General features: G+C 48.6%; 2 protein-coding genes and 1 non-coding gene across 5 annotated transcripts in view; 1 reads left to right on the forward strand and 2 right to left on the reverse strand.

The window, feature by feature from the left end:
- CA12 (carbonic anhydrase 12) overlaps nucleotides 1-20385 on the forward strand; it is a gene marked incomplete at its 5' end in the record, with an annotated part of 51775 nt that overhangs the window by 27846 nt on the left and 3544 nt on the right. Inside the window, 7 exons of the mRNA XM_077745304.1 lie at nucleotides 3774-3953; nucleotides 4763-4905; nucleotides 7944-8039; nucleotides 8915-8978; nucleotides 9163-9320; nucleotides 10577-10703; nucleotides 19768-19800. Coding sequence (XP_077601430.1) covers nucleotides 3774-3953; nucleotides 4763-4905; nucleotides 7944-8039; nucleotides 8915-8978; nucleotides 9163-9320; nucleotides 10577-10703; nucleotides 19768-19800 — 801 coding nt within the window. The remainder of the gene's footprint in view (nucleotides 1-3773; nucleotides 3954-4762; nucleotides 4906-7943; nucleotides 8040-8914; nucleotides 8979-9162; nucleotides 9321-10576; nucleotides 10704-19767; nucleotides 19801-20385) is intronic.
- The window catches only part of APH1B (aph-1B gamma-secretase subunit), an 82310-nt gene that overhangs the window by 7269 nt on the left and 54656 nt on the right, over nucleotides 1-20385 (reverse strand). Inside the window, exon 7 of one of the 3 annotated variants that reach the window (XM_077747615.1) lies at nucleotides 12692-16328. The exons of the other annotated variants lie outside the window; for them this stretch is intronic. The gene's annotated coding sequence lies outside the window, so the exon portion shown is untranslated. Of the gene's footprint in view, nucleotides 1-12691; nucleotides 16329-20385 lie in introns of those variants that run through there. 3 annotated transcript variants of the gene reach the window in all.
- Nucleotides 6876-6960, reverse strand: TRNAQ-UUG (transfer RNA glutamine (anticodon UUG)). The gene has a single exon. It is a non-coding gene; the product is annotated as a tRNA-Gln (tRNA).

Here is a 20385-nt window from a genome sequence, read left to right on the forward strand (position 1 = left end):
ACTTCTGTTTTGCCTATAGCAGAAAAACATGAACTTGAAAGAAATAATGCCTTGACTTTATTTGGAAAAACAAGCTAGGAGATACACATGATCTCCTTTATCAGGATCATGTGAGGAAACCAACTAACTGAAAAGGCAAAGTCAAAACTCAGATGGGAAAAGTGGTATTTTTGTGATAGTTGGAAATAAATGCTTCATTTGGAAGAGTCAGTCCCAAGAGAGGCTTTCTGGCACCAGAGCACTTGGCATGAGTGTGAAAGTTGTAGCCAAGTTGAAAAGCCACAGCCTGGGCTGTAGCTGCCTGTAAAAAGCCCGCGTTGCTTCTGCAATGAGTCACACATTGCCCAGGCAGAGGCGAGGGGTGGGGGGCAGAGAGGGGTCTACTGACGATGCTCCCAGCCGCCCTGGTGCCCACTCACACAGCACCTCACACCTCTCTCACCCACAAGCCCCAAAGATGGGAGGCTGCTCTGCCAACGTCCCCAGACATGCAAGAAGGGGGCACTGGCCATCACATGCTGGTGGAGGGGAACTGCGGTGAAGCCCCGTACTTGGCACGCCATCTCCCAGGCTACAGGGCAGCAACCAGATTTTGTTCTCAGCGAAACAAGTGGCCCCCAAACAGAACAAACCTTCAGGCAGGTAAACTAGGAAGCTAGGAGGGTAAATCTGGAACCTGAGCAAAGGACATAATTTTTTTCTTTTCTTTCTAATGGGAAAAAAAAATTATACGGGGTAATAGGGAAGCTAGGGATTAGTATAGGTGCATGCTTCCCTGGAGAGGAACAAGCACAAAATTAGCATCAGAATCCAGCTCAGTAAACAAGTGAGGGCCTGCTTGGTGCCAGGGATTACAGGAAAGGCAGGGATGAACATGACATGGCCCTTACCTGCATGGCGAGCACAGGAGAGGGAGGAAACAGGAATGCACAAATTCTCCTGGACACATACTAAAACAGAAGGGCACAGAGGTCCTGGGACCCAGGCAACGTAGCTGTTAACTGAGCCAGAGTCTAATTTAGGGCAAATCATTTAAAGTCAATTCTTCATCTGTAAAATGGGGCAATTCTTGCCTTGCTGATCCTATAGAGTTTAGAGTGGTAAGAAGCAAAACTACTAAAAATAATAATAAAGCAGGAGGAGTAGCCTTTTCTACTCGACCCTGTTGCCCCTAAAAGCGCCTGTGACTGGTGCTCAAGGACGAGGCCCCCTGTGGACGGCAGCCTGACCTGTGGCAGGTTCCCGATGCAGAAGGCTTTCCAGCCATACCTCAGAGCAGCAGCCACCTGCCTGCAGCCTCACAGCCGCTTCCCACAGGCACCTTGTCACATGCCCGGGAGCTGCCTTGGCATGAGCAACTCTCTCCAACTTGATCAAACCTGCCTGACTCCGAGGGTGGAGGCGCTTAGTCCTAGTAATCTTAATCGGTCTTGGAGCTGAGAGCCAGAGTAGAACTTCGAGAACGCAGCGTTCAATCCTCTCATTTGTACGAGGGTAAAGGAGGCTCAGGCAGCGCATGTGACTTGCTCAAGGTCACTCACAGAGGCGCTGGGACAGCTGTGGCTGAAATCTTGTTTTCTGGACTCTTCTGGTCCCATGTAGTTGCTTTTCTTTCCTCAGAAGGTTTTGCCAACACTGACTCTGTTGCCTTTTATATCCCTAAGCTTTCCTGCCCTCAAATACCTAATTCAGTGTAACTTCCAACAAAGAGTATTTAGGGCGCAATGAAAAAGGCAAGTTCCTCCTGATAACCTTTTCCCAAGCTCTCTGTTCTTTGGGGTCTTATTCTTTGGGAAGCTGTTTATACTAAATGCCTGTTACGCACGTGACCCTAATCAGAGTGTGAGTTCACAGAGATGAAAATGAGATGTCCATGTCCCCTAGGAGCTCCTAGCTTAGTTATCACTAGCGTGCCCTCTTCATGACACCTTTGGGAACCTCCACTCTGGGAAGAGAAAGTCCTTCTGACCCAGTTCCCGTTAGTCATGCGTACAAGGAGAAATCGTCTCACTGCTACACCTCTTTATTCCCCGAGTTTTTCCATTCGTGCCTGGCTGGCAGCTTCTGCCACGCTGGCTGCGGCTCCAGATGATGTGAGCAGAGAAAAGGCTGGCGGCCTCAGTCTAGAAGGCTTGCCACCCGGTAGCTGTACCTCTCTCTGACCCGAGGGTTTGGAAGGGTCCTCATGATTGCTTCATCTCTGCCTCCTACTGTCCCTGAGGAATTTGTATTTGTCCTCCGCTGAGTAACGGTCTAACGTTTACTCCAGTTTGCCCCATGGAGTGACAGCTTTGGTGTCCTCTGGCCTCCCTCTCCTCTCTGCCATCTTGGTGTGAGTGGCTTTGAGTCCAGGGCTCTGAGGTCTGAGAAATTAAAATATATCGCAGTGAAGACTCTGACTGGCTTGTGCAAGTAGGAACACTGGTGTCTTTTGAAAAGTTGGACAGGAGATGGTGAAATCCCTTCGAGGCCTAACATTTCCCCAAAGGTATATCCAAAGGTTGACAGTCTGAAAAATTAGCAGGGTTCCACCGCATGTGTCCAGACCTCGGATCAATTCCTCATAGCATTATGGGCACCAAGCTTTCCTTTAGATTCTCCTTACTCTCAGATGAAGTCCCCTAGTTACAGAACAAGGGGTACGGAACCAGGATACACACTTACACTCTTGTGAAATGATTCTGCTGTCTATGGAAGGCTTCCTGGAAGTGGAGTTCCTTTCCCCGCTGCTCCAGTTAACATCATTCTTGGTGCCCAAATACTGATGAATGGACCCCAGATGGCAAAGCATGGTCCCCAACTCAGACAGAGCCCACGGAGCACTATGGTTCTACCCTAACGAGCCATGACATGCCAATTATTTGCTTTTCTGGAGAAACCTCAGCCTGAAAATCCATTTAATTACCACAGGAGATAATCTTTTAAACACAGCTTCACATTCTTTAAAGATTTTTCCCTGTGGGAGTAAGAAAGTTTATCTGAACATGGGATTGGAGTGTTTACTTCCATTTCCAGAGGAAGGACAATCACCTGGTAGTTAGCAAGAAGCCTGAGGCCTGGAGGATTTATTTTTTAAGTCTCTTCCTCCTCAATGATCGTTTGTCATTCGTTCGTAGTGTTGTCACACTCTCCCAGGGCAAACTTGGCACTTAGCTCTGTGATCCCAGGCCCATAATTAAGCGGAATTTTTCAAGCATCTCTATCAGATGGGGTTTTATACTTGCTCTGGATGTGGCTATCAAGAGTCGATGTCCTCAAGGGTTTCCTATCAGGAAGATCATATCTGTAAATCCACGAGCCCTGAAGACCTCCCTGGAGCTGTGGTCATTAAGACAGCAATTTTTCCAGCCTGGAGCATCCCAGAGGATGCCAGCTTGGGCAGGCAGGGGCCCTACGGTTGTGTTCAACCCGGTGGCCCCAAGACCCTGAATAATCCCTGCTATAACAGGTGCCCCATAAACAGATGCTAAATTGATGCATGTAAACAGGTCCTCACATGGAAAGGATGTGCATTGTGCCAAAATATGAACAATGTAAACTGAAAACTGAGCTTGGCGGGCCCAAGTTCTTGGCACAGGGCTGCTCTGGGCCTTCTTTCCCCATATCGCTTTAAGGAGAAGTGGGCAGGAGGCTGAGATTTCTAGGCCTTGAAGAATACACCTCTGGAGATTAAGAGGAGAAAAGGAGTAATTGTCTTAGACACAGAATTAGAAAGTGAGGAAAAACTTTTAAGGAAGACTGACTAAATTTGGGGCCTGAATCTCCCCTGCCAGGTCCCGATGGGGAGAAGAGCTGGTCCAAGAAGTACCCATCATGTGGGGGCGTGCTGCAGTCCCCAATAGACCTGCACAGTGACATCCTCCAGTACGATGCCAGCCTTGTGCCCCTTGGGTTCCAAGGCTACAATGTTTCTGCCGATGAGCAGTTTCTCCTGACCAACGATGGCCATTCAGGTGAGAGAGAGGCCTCTGAGGCCTGCAAGGGGATGTCCGAGCTCCCCTCAGCTCCTTGGCTCCTTGTACCTGGCAGGGGGGAGAAGGGATGGTGGGGGGCGGGGCTTGAAGGAGGCCTGGACCACTCATTCAGGAGATGCTGGAGGTCGTTCTCCCAGGGCAGCGCCTCTCAGAAGCACATCTCTTGGGAAGTGGCAGGGGGGATGGGGACAGGCTTGAGCCCTTGGGCTCCTTGGTCCAAACCCTCCAGGAGCCATGAAACTCACTGTGGGGTTGCCCAGGTTTGGAGTCAGCCAAACCTGGATTTGAATCCTGGCTTGACTACTTACGAGTCATAAGACTCTGGGTAAGAATATTACCCTCCTCTAGCTTTCGTGTGGAAAATGGGCATATTGATGAATACTGCGAAAAGACTAGGGATCTGGAACTCAATAGATGCTTCATAAATGGCAATTATTATCGTTGCTGTTATATTATTCTAGAGAGCTTGGAGGATACTTCATTAAAGGTTCTATCTTGATAGCTGGGTGTGTAACACATGGATATGTAAAACAACATCCACCCATCTAGCATTAGTGCTCTTGCCATCCTTTTTCCAGGGGAGCCTAGAAGGTGCTGGTGCCCCTAGAATTGCTTTAGGGAAACGGGGACATTCTCAGGAGAAGAGACCAGGCTTCTGAGCCTCAGTCTGTGTCTCCACTCGCTGCATCCACCTGCCCCCTGCCTGGGCTCCGGGCCGGGGTTGCTTCCCTAACTGCTCTCAGGCAGTGCTCAGCTGGCCAGAGCTCTGAAGGCTCCACTCCCCACAGTGAGGCTGAACCTGCCCCCGGACATGCACATCCAGGGCCTCCGGTCCCGCTACAGTGCCGCGCAGCTGCACCTGCACTGGGGGAACCAGAATGACCCTCACGGCTCTGAGCACACCGTCAGTGGGAAGCACTTTGCCGCGGAGGTGAGTGAGGCGGGCGGGCCGGCAGAGGCTGCCTGGCGGTGGGTGGTCTGGCACTCTTCCACCTTGCTGGTGTGCAGATAAGATCAGAGCCCAAGCAAGGGCTGCCTTCAGGCTCTACACACCCACTCCCAGGAAGGCAGAACCACTCCAGTCACCCCGCAGCTCTTCTGCGGTGTCCTGGTCCCCTTCCTCCTAGCCTTGTGGAATTTGTCTCTGTCTTTACTGAGTGGGGCCGCTCAGAAGGCAACGCTCCCAGGGTGGCACAGTGGGACACACATGCCCCTTTTGTTGGCATCGCCTTCTGCTTGCAGAGATCAAGATCCCACGAGCTTGTCTGGCTGATGTATCATATCCCACTGTTGAATCCTATTGGGCTGACTGCTTCCCCAAACTTCTCAGTCTTTCTTCACAAGCCATGCTGTTTGCCTAGGCCTTTCCCACCCCAGCTTTCCTTTCCCTGGGCATGGGTTGTACTTGGAACCTTGGGACCCATGGCCGCAAGCCAGAGGAAGACTGGCATTATAATTGATGGGACATCACGGCAATGAGAGAGTCAATGAGGATCGTATGGGATGTCGGCACAGCATCGTTATGTTGCTCAGAGGCACTAGCCCAAAACACCAAAAGAAATCAGGAGCGGAGCATTTGTTCCTGCACGATAGGTGTGCAGGGGGTACAGTGGGGGTGCTTGAGATGCTCCATTTCAGAGCTCCCAGAGGGTGGAACTTCGGGTGTGGTTCTGCATGTTTACAGGGCAATAAATACAAGGAGAGAAATGCTACTGATCAGCCAGTGGAGCCCACGGTAAATAATGACATGACCATTCTCCTCTGTTCTTAACTGCTGAACTGCTTAATGTCTCAGGCTAATTACAGGTGGAGTTACTAGTGTGGCGCAGCTATAATTCTGGCCCAATAGGACAGCACTCTCAGAGATGCACGTATTTCAAACCAGGCCCATTTCTGAACCTCCAGGACTGCAATTTCTTTCAGGCTAATTGCAACGTGGAGGCTTCTACTTACCCATGGGGAATAAAGAAGGAGTTAGGGTATAGGTTGGGAGAATGTGGGCATGAAATATATTTCTAGTTATTATATTTTCTGTTATTAAGCCACATCATCACCAAGGGCCTGGTGAAAATGGGCCGTAAATGTCTCTAATAGAGAAATACACTAAGGTGACCCGAAAGTGGCAGATTCTCTGCAGAGGGTCCTTGAAAGTGCAGCAGTTCTTCTGGATTGAGTCCTATAGAAAGACTCTCTTCATATTCTCAGCGGGGAATTCTGTTCCATCTGTATTAGTCTTCACCTCCTCTCAGTTTAATCTGAACACAGTAAGAAAAGTGCTGAAGCAGACCACACACTCAAAGGGCAGCTGTAAAAAGAACTAAGGATCTAGGACCTGCAGGGTTTTAGCCACACGGAATTCTCCGTCTCTCAAGGCCGTGCCAAGCTAACACGGTGGGGCAGTGTGGCAGGTTACATCCTTCACAGGGAGGGCTGCTTGAAAAAAGAAATAATGTCGTGTAACTTTTAAAAATTAGAAAGGGTCACTTGAAATGTGGGGAACATTAAGCTCTAGTCAATAAAATCTGCTTGAATTCTGCTTACAACCATGTAAGATGAAAAAAGTTATGAAGAAAAAGAAAAGAGAAAATCTCAATGTGTCACAGTCTCAAGAGGCAAAGAAGCAACCGAAAAGCCTATCACATAGACAGACCTCTCTACTAAGAGAGCTTTTTGGAGAACAAGGGACATCACATTTTGGATTAAAAATTAGGTTCAACATTGTCAGAATTTGTCATAACAATATCTTAGTGCTTACCTAGACATTTTAAAAAAATTTTTTTAATGTTTTATTTCTGAGAAAGAGAGAGAGCGAGCGAGCAAGCATAAGCAGGGGAGGGTCAGAGAGAGAGGGAGATACAGAATCTGAAGCAGGTTCCGGCTCTGAGCTACCTGTCAGCACAGAGCCCAACGTGGGGCTCGAACCCACGAACCATAAGATCATGACCTGAGCCAAAGTCAGACGCTCAACCGACTGAGCCACCCAGGCGCCCTGACATTTTTTTTTTTTTTTTGAGAGAAAGAGCATGTGCGTGTGCAAGGTTGGGAGGGGGGATGGGCAGAGGGAGGGGGAGAAAGAAGCTCCAGCAGGCTCCTTGCTCAGTATAGAGCTGGACTCGAGGCTCGATCTCACAACCATGAGACCTTAGCCAAAATCAAATCGGACGCTTAACTGACTGAGCCACCCAGGTGCCCCAGTTACCTAGGCTTTTTAAATCCAAGATTTCTCAGAACATTGCCTTTTCCTCACATTAATAATGACAAGTAATTCCTGCTTTGAAAAAATGAGCTTAGAATTTTTTTGTGAATGGTAAGAATCTATATTCAGTAGAGTAACATTCTTGGTTTTTTTTTGGTCTCTTAAAATATGGCTGATTAAACCTGTATAAAAGCCATGATGTGATTTCCTTTTTCCACCTGAGGGATAAATACGTGTCCTACTCTGGATGCAATTATGATTAAGTTACCACTGGAGGTTTCTTGCCTCAGCCCTTACTATTTCCAGATCAAGTGCAGAGTGGCCAGGTTGAGACTGTGCAAGCTACATGAGGCCATTTTTCTCTAGGCTCCAGAATAAGTAGAAAAAAATCAGAAGAGAGAAATGCTCCAAAGTACCCAAGCTTTTTCATGGCTAGTATAAACGCCCTCCCTCTCTCCCTCCCGTCCTTCGATGCTTCTGTCCCTCCTTCCCTCCTCTATTATATACCTGGTACTTTCTAAGCACCATATCAGACACTGATATGGTGAATAAATAAGACGGACAGTCTGTTCTGGCAAGGGTTTTAGTCTAGAGGACTGGGGGGAAAAGGGCAAACTGGGGAGGCCATGAAGGAAAGGGTCTGAGAGGCCTAATCTACCTGGGGCAGGAGCAGAGGGGGTTTTGTCCTCCCCATTGGATCTGAGTCCCCTGCAAAAGCAAAAGGTTCCCCTGAGTCGCCCGTCCCCTGGTGAGCAGCTTTCCTTCCACTGCAGCTGCATATCGTCCACTATAACTCGGACCTGTACCCCAACGCCAGCACTGCCAGTAACAAGTCAGAAGGCCTCGCCGTCCTGGCTGTTCTCATAGAGGTAAGAGATGTTTAAAGGAGTTTTACACGAAATTTGAAGCCAGGATGATATCACACTTGGCATTTGGGCCATGAATTACCTGTCTGTTGGATGTGTATGGGTCACTCTCATTTTGGCTGGGTCTTGCCTCTAGAGCCGAAGGTATTCCCCCACAGTGGACCCTGTCTTTTGGCCTAGAGGCAGTGCTTTGTGTAGCTGGGCAGCAGAAATGGGCCTTTCCTTTGGAACACTGGAGAAAATGAACCCTAGTTCCTAGTCCTATTGCATAAAGCTTGGAATTGTCCAGCTGGGTAGGCCCTGTGTGTATGGGGTTGGGAGGCGAGGATCATTCGGTGCTGCCTCATCAGGTGCCAGATCCTTTACACAACTCTTAACATCCATGTTGCAGTCTTTATATGGACCCTAGATTGAGTTCTTTCCTTAATCCCCAAAATGGGAACGTTTCCTGATTCGCTCACATGTTTTTCCCTACCATGATAAGTACTTTGTTTTTCAACATGCTTGCTTTCCTGACTTGGCTCGTATGTACTAAAGCTCCCTTGAGTTCTGGTTAGAAAACATCTTACTTGTGGCTTTCAGACCCACAGCCTGATCACCAGGAGGACAAGCTATGTTCCTTGCCCTGCAGCACTCAAGCCCCAGTGCCTTAAGGGCTCAGTGCCTTGCATCCCGAGATGCAAGAGGACAGGACCATCACTTTAACTCCCTAACAGGCTAGTGATCCTTCAAAATTTTCCTAGTAAAGCACATCCTTCAGGGAGGACCTAGGCAGTGGTGACTATATACCTTTAGTTGAGCCCTTCCATTAGCAACTGTCAAGCCAGGCTCAGCACATGGAATTCTGTCCTAGTTCAACATGGCCCTCTCTGTTGCAGATGGGCTCCTTCAATCCATCTTATGACAAGATCTTCAGGCACCTTCAAGATGTAAAATACAAAGGTAAGGGGTCCTCGGATGCTTATTTACCCTTAGAGAGAAGGATATATAGTCACTCCCATGTGACCCAAAGAAAAGTGAATGCAGGGGGCAGGTGCTGTCCACATTTCTAGGCTCAGTCACATGCCCAACAGCACGCCTGCCATGGGGGAAAGGCTGACACCATTTCCCCAACATGTCTCTCCAGGCCAAGAGGTGCTCATTCCAGGTTTCAGCATTGAAGAGCTGCTTCCTGAGAGGCCTGAAGAATACTACCGCTATAAAGGGTCCCTGACCACGCCTCCTTGCCACCCCACAGTGCTCTGGACAGTCTTCCGGAACCCTGTGCAAATCTCCCAGGAGCAGGTACCTGTCGTATCCTCTGACTCAGAGGCCATGTGGCACCTCGGTCTCTACGATCACCCATATCATGACAACTTGATTACCTCACTTAGAGCCACACTGACAGCTATGCGAAACCTCTCCAAATATCACAGTTCCCAGAAGCACTGCAGAAATTACAGGCTGAGCTTCAAGACTGGAGTTATCAAGTCAAGCCTGAAAAATGAACCCATCTCCACAGTTCCATACGAGTTGTTAGGCTGCATTTCCTAATATATCCCTCAGTGGCTGGATGGTGTCTGCCTCCGTGGTGGGGGAGAACAAGGGCAGAATAAAGACAGAACCAGGTTAGATGGTTTAACAAACCAGAGCACTGGGACTGCAGCATTGAGTAGGCCATGGTCTCTGCTCTTAAGAAGCTCAAAGTCTAGTGCAAAACTGGGGGACAGAAGCCACAGCAATCATTTCCAACCCTCTTGTCTTATAGGTGATGAAAGTGAGGGAGAGACAGTTGAGGGAGCTTGTGGGATCGCCCGCTGGTTGGAGACAAGCCCCAGAGTCAGATCGGGGTTCCTGGTCGCTGCCAATCCCCCTACTCCACAGATGAAATTCATCAAGAAAAAAACTGGCTGTCCAGGAGACAGGGCCAGGGGCAGTGCCCTGTCCCACCCCCGAACCCCTCTTCCTGAGTCCAGTAAGGCCCTCACTGTTGGTTGTTCTTTTTACTATGAGCTACTGATCTGAGTAATGTAGATAAATGGCAGCAGGTAGGCGGACAGGAAAAGAGATGTGATGAATCAAGAGATGAAATGTTCAGGGAGGCAGTAACCTAGAAGCTGCCTTGGAAACAGATTATATAATCTTTGTGGGTGTATGAAAATTCCTTCCATGGAGCCAGTGGTCAGAGGAACTGTGAAACTCTTGGCTCCCTCTTTTTGCTTCTTGTGACGAGACCACCAGAATAAGCACCAGGCCCCTCTGATTTAGAGGCGGGTTGCAAATCAGGCCTGTGAGGGGAACGCTGTCTCCGTGAAAGGCTAAGGAGCCCCTCCACCACCCAGGAGCTGAGAGCCTTCACCTCCCCCCAAGACTTGGGAGGTGGTGACAGACCAGGTCCCCTGGTGTCCAGTCAACCAGACACTGGCTAGGGAGGGGGAATGTTTCTCTGGCTTTCCCACTGCTTTCTCACATCCTTTCTGCCAAGTCCCAGAGATCTCTTCCCTGCTGAGGTCAGGCAAGGGAGCATTACTCTGCCCATGGGGTGTATTTCTGCCTTGCAGCTGCTGGCCTTGGAGACTGCTCTGTACTGCACACATCTGGATGACCCGTCCCCCAGAGAGATGGTCAACAACTTCCGGCGGGTCCAGAACTTTGATGAGAGGCTGGTGTATATCTCTTTCCGACAAGGTGAGAAGATGTGGTGTGGGGGGGTGGGGGGAGCATGGTGCTGGGACACCCATTTTATTTGAAGTTGCGTGCCCTGCCCTCGGACTTTGTCACCAATACTCTTAGGAGGTGGTTGTTAAGAGCACTCTGGCTGCCAAGGGAACCGGGGTATGTGAGAAGCTACAGTGTGGGGGTTTATTGAAGTCTCCCTCCACTGCTCTTGACTTCCCTGAGCCTCTGTGTGCTCATCATCAAAGCACTCATCCCTGAGTGCTTCCCTGTCAGAAGCACTCGCCAGGGCCTCTAGGTGCTTGGATCAGAGGCCTCTGTAAGTCTGGGAGTCTCTCACAGATGGGGAAGAGAGGATGTTCTGGCGTCCTCTCCGTCAGAGAACTATGTCTCCTAAGACACATGGTAGGACTGTTTTCACGAGACCAACTCCTAAGTTCTTACCCTAGGCTTTCTTGGCATCAAGGCCCATCTTCAGCCTTGCTAGGTGATTCATAGCACCATCAGCATCACCAACATCCAGGGATGCTCCTTCGTAAGCTTTCAGAGTGGGAATCGTCCACATTTGTGGCCATAGCAGCACAAATAGGCCACATTTGTGGTCTAATGTGATGTAGCGGGACCCATCAGGCAAGAAAGCGTCTGCATTCACTACCTTTTTGTCTCATCTTCTTAAGCTTGCACAAGCACAGGCACACAAGAGCTATACTGAATGAAGCTGAATAGTTTGGTTTATTCCTAATGCTAGGAAAGCTCAGTTCTTCCTCTTAAATCGGTAACCTTAACTCCCACAAGGGACATTTAACATCTTTATTTGTTCAATACCCATGTCAATACTATTGGAAGCTGGGGGTTCAGGGAAACAGGTAAGGGAGCACCCTGGGGGTCCATATTCTTCTTCAAACCTCCAAGTACACTTTCTCACTGTAGATTCTTGGGCCACTCCCAACGTGGGAATCCCATGGTCAGAAGCAGGTAGGTCTGTGCAAGTTCCACTTCACCTCCTTGTGTCACTTGTGACTGAACTGGGCCAGGTGTTCACATCTAAAGATGACGCCATTAACCCACTTGTCCAAGAATCCGTTCTCCTTGTCTCACTTTGTGTACCTTCTTCTTGTTCCTTCGTTATTGTGTGAGATTATAACAATCACTGACTAAGCTTAAACATAGGAAGATCATATTTCAGGGTCCTTGCCAGAAAGCTTTAGAAACATGCCCTTCTGAACTGACTCATACATATGGTCAGAATTATGTCTTTCTGTTGATTGCTTAATCAAGACTTGCCCGGGAATTTATCTTTTGTGCTCTCCCTGCCACATGCCACTGGTTAAGGTAATTTCCCTCTTTTTCTCAGTTTCCTGATCTGAAAACTGAATCTGTGAACAATGGCCCTTCTTAAACACAGACAGTGTATATGATGATGACTGTCAACTTTTTTTCTAGGAAATGCCTCAAATGTACAGACTCATCCCTTTGTGATCTAGTTTGGATATAAACTTCTCTTTTTCCATTCCTCTAAATGCAGTATGTAGTAGTCAACGGTTAAATGGAAAACACTTCAACTCTTCAATAAAATAAAATACAAAACAAAAACAAAAACAAAAAAAAAAACAACTCTACCTAGAGATAAGAGACTTGGCTCACATAGATAAGGTAGATTTTGTTTGTGATTCAAGGATAATAATCAGAGCTCTTCTCTAGAGTAGTCTATGTAAAGTAACAGGGGATACGGTCAGAAGACCTAGGTTCAAGGCCTCAGTTTGTGCTGTATGATGTAAGCAAATCATGTCCCTTCTTTGGCCTTGGTTCCTTAGCCATAAAACGACAGGTTGGACTAGGTGAGCTAACGTCCTTTCAATGCTAACACGTTATATGATTCAAAGTGGACACTAACAACTGCTCATCCTGACTTTACGTTGCAGGGACAGTGTCTGAGGGCAGTAACAGAGGATCAGAAGAAACCATGCAGGAACTTGAGTCTGACATCCCAAAGTAACCTCCACTTGTAACAATGGACTGTGGCACTGGGAATAATTAGCCATCTTCTTAGACCAGCTTGGGTCTAAGTTGGCTCTCACAGCACGGGCAGTGCAGGCAGGCTTGCAGCAGAGCACTTCAGCAGACTTTCCCAGCCCGGCTGGGGAGCTGGAGGGGCCTCTCGGCTGAAGCCTGGAGACTGACTCCAAGCTTAGGACATCAAGATCAAAGCCCAAATGCAGCTTTGCCACTGCCCTTCTTGCATGGCTCACCCAGAACTGTTGCTCTAAGAGCCCAGGCTGGGCCCAGCTCTCCCCCTGGAGTGAGAAACCGTGGCAGTCCAAGGCAAACCTGTTCATTTGGAGGCTGATTATAGAAACTTGGCTAGAATTGTCCCCTCCCACTTATCAAAGACACGGGCAACTAATGGGGCTGTTTCCCAAGGAACAATGGGGAAGGCAGCCCCAAAGGAAAGAAGCCCCAAACCTCGCCCCCCAGGGGTACCTGCATTTATGAGGCCTCTCTCCTACCAACTTGGAGGTGCCTCAGACCATAACGTGCAGTTTCAGGTTTAGGCAGTGAGTGTGTGTCAGTGTGAACGTTTAGCAATTGTGCTCATTTATTTGTACTGTCACTAAGGCATGTTTGTAATTAGGGTCTGATTTATTCAGTTTTCTCTGCAAGTTAACAGGAACTATGGAGTTGGAACATTGTGCCAGGAGAAAAGTAATGTTAAGGAAATCCTCTAGGAGAGAAAGTGCACAGATTTTGAGAGTAGGCTCCTAGGTTTTAGCCAAATTGGAATTGGGACTGAATCATTTAAACTGACCATGCTTTTTCCTCAACTGTGCTTAGAAAAGGAATAAGGAACTTAATTTCTGTCCTTAAAAGGTAGTAATCTGTCCTTGAGGGTTAGTCTATGATTTAGCCCTTGGGCAGGGTTTCTTAACCTTGGTGCTATTGACATTTTGGGCTGGAGAATGCTCACCGGGGGGGCTGTCCAGTGCATGGCACTACTCTATCCCCACTTGATGCCTGTAGCATCCCCCCACTTGTGTCTGCCAAAAATGTCTCCAGGGAAAGAGGGGCAAAATTGAGAACCACTGCCCAGGGATTACACGAGGACTTTCCAAGGCCCATGCTGGTTTTTTTTTTTTTCAACTCATATGACAGGATTCTGGAGTTTTCTACCATATGCCCTGATCTTTATTCTATTACAGCATGACATTTTCAATCTGGTGATGGCTACCCCTGAAACCGAAAGGTTGTTGGGTTAGTAAGGTAAAATGACCAAACTCAAGAGAAGCCCTGTTCCCCGTCTTCCTTTAGAATTTGCATATACCTGCTTTTAGTCTAATTGGGACTCTCCAAGGCCAAGAGAAGTAGATGGGTGAGAACTATCCATCCTTAAGAGGAGTCTACAAACCCTATATCAGGGCTCCAGATGCCTCTGCGGCAGCAACTTGCTTCAGAAACTCCTTATCATTTTCTCCCTCGCTTTTATATCATTTTTTTCTCTCATGTGTGTTGTGTTTCTTGTTGCCTTTAGTTAAAATGCCCACTCTTTATGGAGACGTCAAAGTCATGTCAGGCAATTTTTTTAAAGCTCTTTTGAAAGTGCGTCTTCTAAGTGGTACAAATGGAGGACTTGAACTAAAGAGGGGAAACAAGAGTCACTGTTCTTCAGGTGGGACCCCAGTGTTGGGGGGGGGGAAACATCCTGTGACCAGACCAGATCTCACAGGAGTCAGATGCCCTCTGTGAGGAAGGAGAAAGATGGCACGGGCAGACTTACAGGAGCCTGATTCTTAGTTCCCTCACACTGACTTCTTCCTACCTAAGGACAGCAACACTGGGTCTGGATTGAACCTAAATGCTAATGTGATCTAGCCCTATTTTTAATATACCAGGGGGCAGGGACACTTAAGGGACAAGGGGAAGCCAAAGAGTTTCTATAATCATCTGAGCACCGCATGTCCCCCCTGCAAGAGCCTGGAGCAGCTGAGGCACTCGTAGGCAAGAGCGCTGGACAGTAGAGGGGTGGGGCTTTCACCCCTGCTCAATCTGGGGAGTCACACCATTAGAATCTGCTTGACCCTGAGGGACCTGGGTAGTTTTATAAAATCTTTAAAAAGAGGAAAAAATCTTACAAAGCTAAGATGGCTAATTATCTACTTTTTCAGACTAGAATGTATGCTTTGTGGTTACTGACCTTTTGTTTCTAAAAGTTCCTATTTTTAAATAAAAATTGTTAGATGGAAACTACCATCAAATCTACTGAGACATCCAAATGAAAGACCAGAGGAGTTCCCACCTTCAAATCCCCCTGGATATAGGGGGCTGAACAGTCAGGAGTAATTGTCAAATGTGCCAAGAAGTCCCTAGTCCCTTCCTCTAGTGCAATTCCACACACTACATTTCCTGAGCACACCCCAAGCTGAGCACTATGGAGAACAAAAACCCTTCTGTGGATGTTCTCTTGCTCCTTAAAAAGAAGCCTCTGGCACAGAGCAGACCAGGTGGGAAGTCAGAAAGCTCGACCCACCCTTGGTGAGGTGGCCGCAGCACTCTTTCCGGCATTTCTCCCCCTGGCATCCATCCACGCCCCGCAGGGTCTCCCTTAGCAGGGCACTGCTTTAACACGTGCACATGATTTCCTTTTGCACACAGGGTCCATTGCCGGCGATGCCCCTCAGCTTTCCACCTGGAAAATTCTTTCAAGACCCAACTCTAGTATCACGCCAGGAATCTTCCCTGTTCCCCTGAAGGTGACTTACAGTCTCCTTCAGTACGGCTGGAACAACCGTTCATCTCTGTCACGGTTCTGAGCACAGCACAGGATAATGACTTACTGCCACAGAGAAAAGAACAAGCACGTCTAGGTTATCCACACACTCCAAGACCCTAAGGACAGGGACTCACTTTTGTGGCAGGCATTGTGCCTGGAGCTCATTACAAGATTGAAAGAATGTAACCATCTCCCTTCCCCTCCCCTCCCCAGGGTCTTCTCTGCAGAATGATTTTAACAGAAGCCTGGCCAGGTGTCACCTTTTAGTTTCAAGTCTTTTGCTTTGTTTTCAGTTTGACAACAGGCATTCAAATCAATCCGTTTGTTTTAAGAAGCCTTAAAGATCAGAACTTAGCTCGCAAGATTTGAAGTCCTAGGAGAGAGTCACCTAGGGATGTTGTCAGGCTTGTCCTGTTGCTCTGGCCCGAAAAAAGTAAGAGGCCCTGGTGCCACCACCCACCATTCCTTCAGCAGAGACCGCCCGAGTGTGGCCACTGAAGGGAGTGGGGAGCACTGAACCCCCAGCTCCCACTGTAACCCACGCCTACCACCCTGGGATTTAGGCCACGCAGAGCAGTGGTGGCTTCCTGGCCCGGGGCCTGCAATCCTGCAACCTGGAGGGCAAAGCCCTCGGTCCCTATCATGGTTGTAGAAAACCAGCACCATTAGGTAATCTGGTGGCATCTTTTTAGCAGATCTGTAGAGATTATTTCTTTTTGGGGCCCCATGGTGTCAATAAGAAAAGTCTCCCAGTTAAATACGTCCTCCAAAGAGAGTTCAGTTCTGTAGTCACGGAGGGCATCTTCCTTGCTGTTCTTACCAAAGCATCATCCAAAGAGAGGATTAGCATTTCAGTTACTTCACTCTGTGACCTGTATTAAGCATAATAATAAGAGCTTTTATCATCCCCAACTGGATTTTATGTATTTAAACTACCAATCCCTGCTAAACCAAAGCTCTTCTTGTCTCTTTTATAAGACTGGAGACTGCTAAAGAGACATACATACACATATGTATAAACGTGTATGTAACTATGTAAGATGTCACCTACCAAAATTAATTAATATTTCTTTAATGTTTATTTATTTTGAGAGAAAGAACAAGTGTGAGTGAGGGAGGGGTCAAGAGAGTGGGAGAGAGAGAATCCCAAGCAGGCCCCGAGCTCTCAGAGCAGAGCCTGCTGTGGGGCTTTAACTCACAAACCGTGAGATCACTACCTGAGCCGAGATCAAGAGCTGGATGCTCAATCAGCTGAGCCACCCAGGTGCTCCTAAAATAATATTTTGAAAGGAGATCGATCGTATTCCTTTTTATTTAAAATTCTGTTTGAATAAACAGAATTGCAAATAGATCTCGAAAATGCTAGAGTCGTTCCAGGAACTGCAAGCTGTGTGGATGAAGGGCTTGTTCCTTTTGCTGGGCTTTTCTGTGTCTGCACTTGAGGCTTCAGAAGACCTCAAAGCAGTAAAGCAGCAGCATTCCTTGGTCCAGCAAGATCCCCATGGAAGATGCAGCTCTTGAGCCAGCGAGAACAGGTAGCAGTGCCCCTGCGGCAACCAGCTTATCTGCCTCCTCTGGGATTGTACCTGCGGGAGGCCTGTGACAACCGAATTCTTCTGTATCTGTGGGATTTCCCTCTCTGTGTTGTACCGCCCTATCTTTGCTCACCCTGACCGGTGCCGGGGCACTTTACAGAGAGCAGGCAGCTCTGTGTGGCATGCACCCTCTTAACCAAGTGGCTCAGAAGCCCCTTCGTCGTGTTCTCATGCAGTAGCTCTTGTGGGCCATCCCTGTCAACAGCCTGTCTCTGTTTCTCCGATCTCACTGTTCTTCAGTGGGAACTGCCTGTGTTAGTCTCCATTTAGAACCTGAACCATTTCTTTGTTTAATCTGCAGATGAATTTCTCTGGCTGTGTCCTTCCCGCCATCATCTGTGTCCCCTATTCTCTACACCATCCCACACACTCTGCTCGATGCAGGTGTTGGCTTCTCTCTCTGGGCTCTGCTTCTTCAGTTGCCCCAACAGCTATCTCTGTGCCACCAGAGTAGTGGGAAAAGTGCCTTTCCCTCTCCCATTAGTTAGCGGATGCTTTAGCATCTCCCTTCAAGGGGCCCCAAGCCCTGTGGACTTCATCCGGCTCTGCAGAGAAGTCCCACTTCCTGGGTGCTTGGTGCTGGTTCAACTGGCAGGGCGCAGCATCCCAACATCTTCCTGCCCTGGGCTCCCTTGGGAGTAGAATTCTTATGAGGTGACCCCCTCACTGCCATTCCTCTTCCATAGTGGCTTATGCTCTTCACTTGCTCAGTCAAGCTGCTTTATTTTTGTTGCATCAAAGTCTTGGCTGAAAAGCATCTGTCCCAGTCTCTGGGGCTTTCCTGGTCTTTGTGGCGGCTTGCTCATTTCGTTATTTCCACAGAAAGGCGACTGAGGCCCTCACAACTGGTCATCCAGGAGCAAGGAACCCTGGTTAGAGCCCTGGACTAAATTAGGCTGTTGTTTATAAACAATTATACAGCCTAATACAGCCAACGGCAGCCAGATTTCCCTCCAGATAAGGCACCAACTTGGGCCATGGGCTCTTGAGAAAAGTCCTATCTCTGGCAGCCTTGCATCTATAGAAGGGGCTCTGCCTCCTAAGTTCCCTGGGGGCGCCTCCTACAGCCTGGAGTAGGGCTGCTTAGCTGTCTGGGGCCCCTGTGGCTCTCAGGATGTTTGAGGTGACTGTGAAAGCAACAACTCTAGAAACTGCTCAGTTTGGGCGGCTTAGCCAGTGGTTAGGCTTACTAGTAATGGTCTTTTGTGGCAAGAACTAGTTTGGTACCACAAACATCAGGAGCTTTAGGAACAAAGAACATCTTTTCCAAAAAGGCTTGGAAAAGAAACCATGATGAAGTTGGGGGGCTTGGTTCTGGTTGTTTTTAAGATCTTAGAGGCCTTGGTTGCCTCTAGGTACCTTAAAAAAAAACACCAAAATACCAAATTACAGTGTGCAGGGGCCAGAGGCTGTACAGAGAACAGAGCATATGCTATACAGGCACTGGAACCTCTCCTCAGGGGAGACTCATATCCCGAGTGTCTCCCTAAGCCACAGACTGGTCCTTGTATTCACGTTACAAGAAGGGACCTGGATCAGGGAATCAGGTCACAGGAGCCGCGCTCTCTTTCTGCCTCTTGGGAGGCCATGGGCTGCTGCTGATGGCTAGCAAGAGCCAAGAGAACAGGCCACCCTGTACTTTGTGGCAGCTCCTCTCCAGAACTGCTTTGCTTATTCTGACAGCAGCCTGGGGCCACCTGGGGAGGCCAGACCAGAGACGCCTAGGGGCCAGCCTTGGATGAGGGGGGCTGCTGGCTCCATGTGAGACTGGAAGAGGACAGTGGGGAAAGACTCTGGGCTGAGGGCTCCAGGGGGAATCAACCAGACTCTGGCCACTTAACAGGAAAAGGGGGTGAACGAAAAAGCCCTCGTCCTGCAGTCTCAAGTCTGGTTCCCCAGGGTGTCAGGTCTCCCCAGGTATGAGTCCCTGGCCCTCTACTGACATCTCACAACTGGCCAGGGCTCTCCCAAGGTCTGAGTCTCAGAGTGGGCTCTGTGGGCACAGGCACTCCTGAGTGTCACACTGGGTGGCCACTACTCTGAGTACAACTCTGGCTTCCAGTGTGAACTGGATGAATCAGCACCCACACGACACATACACACTTTTGCTAGAAGTTTCTGCTCAGGTCAGAAAATCACCAGATGAAGAGGCGTAGGTGCCCAAGCAGCAAGGTAACGGCCTGCCCAAGGAGGCTCCGACCTTAATCCTTCCTCATCTTCCACTCTAGCCGTGTTGTACTAAAAACTGAAATCCTGCTCTAGCAATACAACTGCTGGGACAAAAACTGGAAAGGAGCATCACAGTGTAAATTCCCAAGGTGGGCAATTCCCTCTAGGCCATTAGGCACCAGAGTCAAGAATGAATACTCTCAGAAAGTCTGTATCAGCCCTGTACTTTTTTTTTTTTAATTTTTTAAATTTCTTTTTTTTATTTCTGAGAGAGAGACAGCATGAGCAGGGGAGGGTCAGAGAGAGAGGGAGACACAGAATCCAAAGCAGGCTCCAGGCTCTGACCTAGCTGTAAGCACAGAGCCCGATGTGGGGCTCAAACCCACGAATGGTAAGATCATGATCTGAGCCGAAGTCGGACACTCAACTGACTGAGCCACCCAGGCGCCCCCCAGCCCTGTACTTCTAACCAAATGTTCAGCACACTGGTCAGATCTACCATGGTTTGACGTGGTTAATTTTTACCCTTTTCCTCTCCCCTCTGAAGTGCAAGACCTTACCTACACAGGACTGAGTCTGGGTATGTGGCCTGCTGGCCCTGCATGCTGCAGCTGGGTGACCTCTGTGATTCTTGGTGTGATCTGGGCCTCTAACACTTCTAGCCCATCTTCCCTGCTTCTCTGTGCTGCTGCTCTGGCCCCTGGTCCTCTCTTTGCTGTGGGTCCTACCTTCAGGTCACTCTGTGATTCAAAGATGAAATGCCAATCAAATGCTTCCCTGATGAAAGACCTAATCACTCTATAGCATGTGTACATTCAATGAGCTTCTGTTGGCCATGGTGGGAAGCCATTGCCTAAAAAAACATGCCTGAGCCCAGTGTGGAGGTTGGGTGACTAGCTAGGTGATCGTGGCAATGGATCCCTGGTTGTCTTGGACTGCTTAGGACTGTGCAATGGAGCTTGGGGGCAAAGCTGATAGATATATCACAAGGGGCCTTAAATCCAGCAAACAAAGTTCTTATTCTGTAGCTCAGGGTTTCTCAAAGTATGGCTCATGAACCATGTACATCAGCATCAGCTAAAGCTGTTTGGTAAAAATGCAGATTTCTGGGCCCCACTCCACACTGAATCAGTCTCTGATGATTGGGCTCAAAAAAGGTCTACAT

This window comes from Crocuta crocuta, unplaced genomic scaffold (genome assembly GCF_008692635.1).
Source record: "Crocuta crocuta isolate KB4526 unplaced genomic scaffold, BGI_CrCroc_1.0 scaffold130, whole genome shotgun sequence".
NCBI lineage: Eukaryota > Metazoa > Chordata > Mammalia > Carnivora > Hyaenidae > Crocuta > Crocuta crocuta.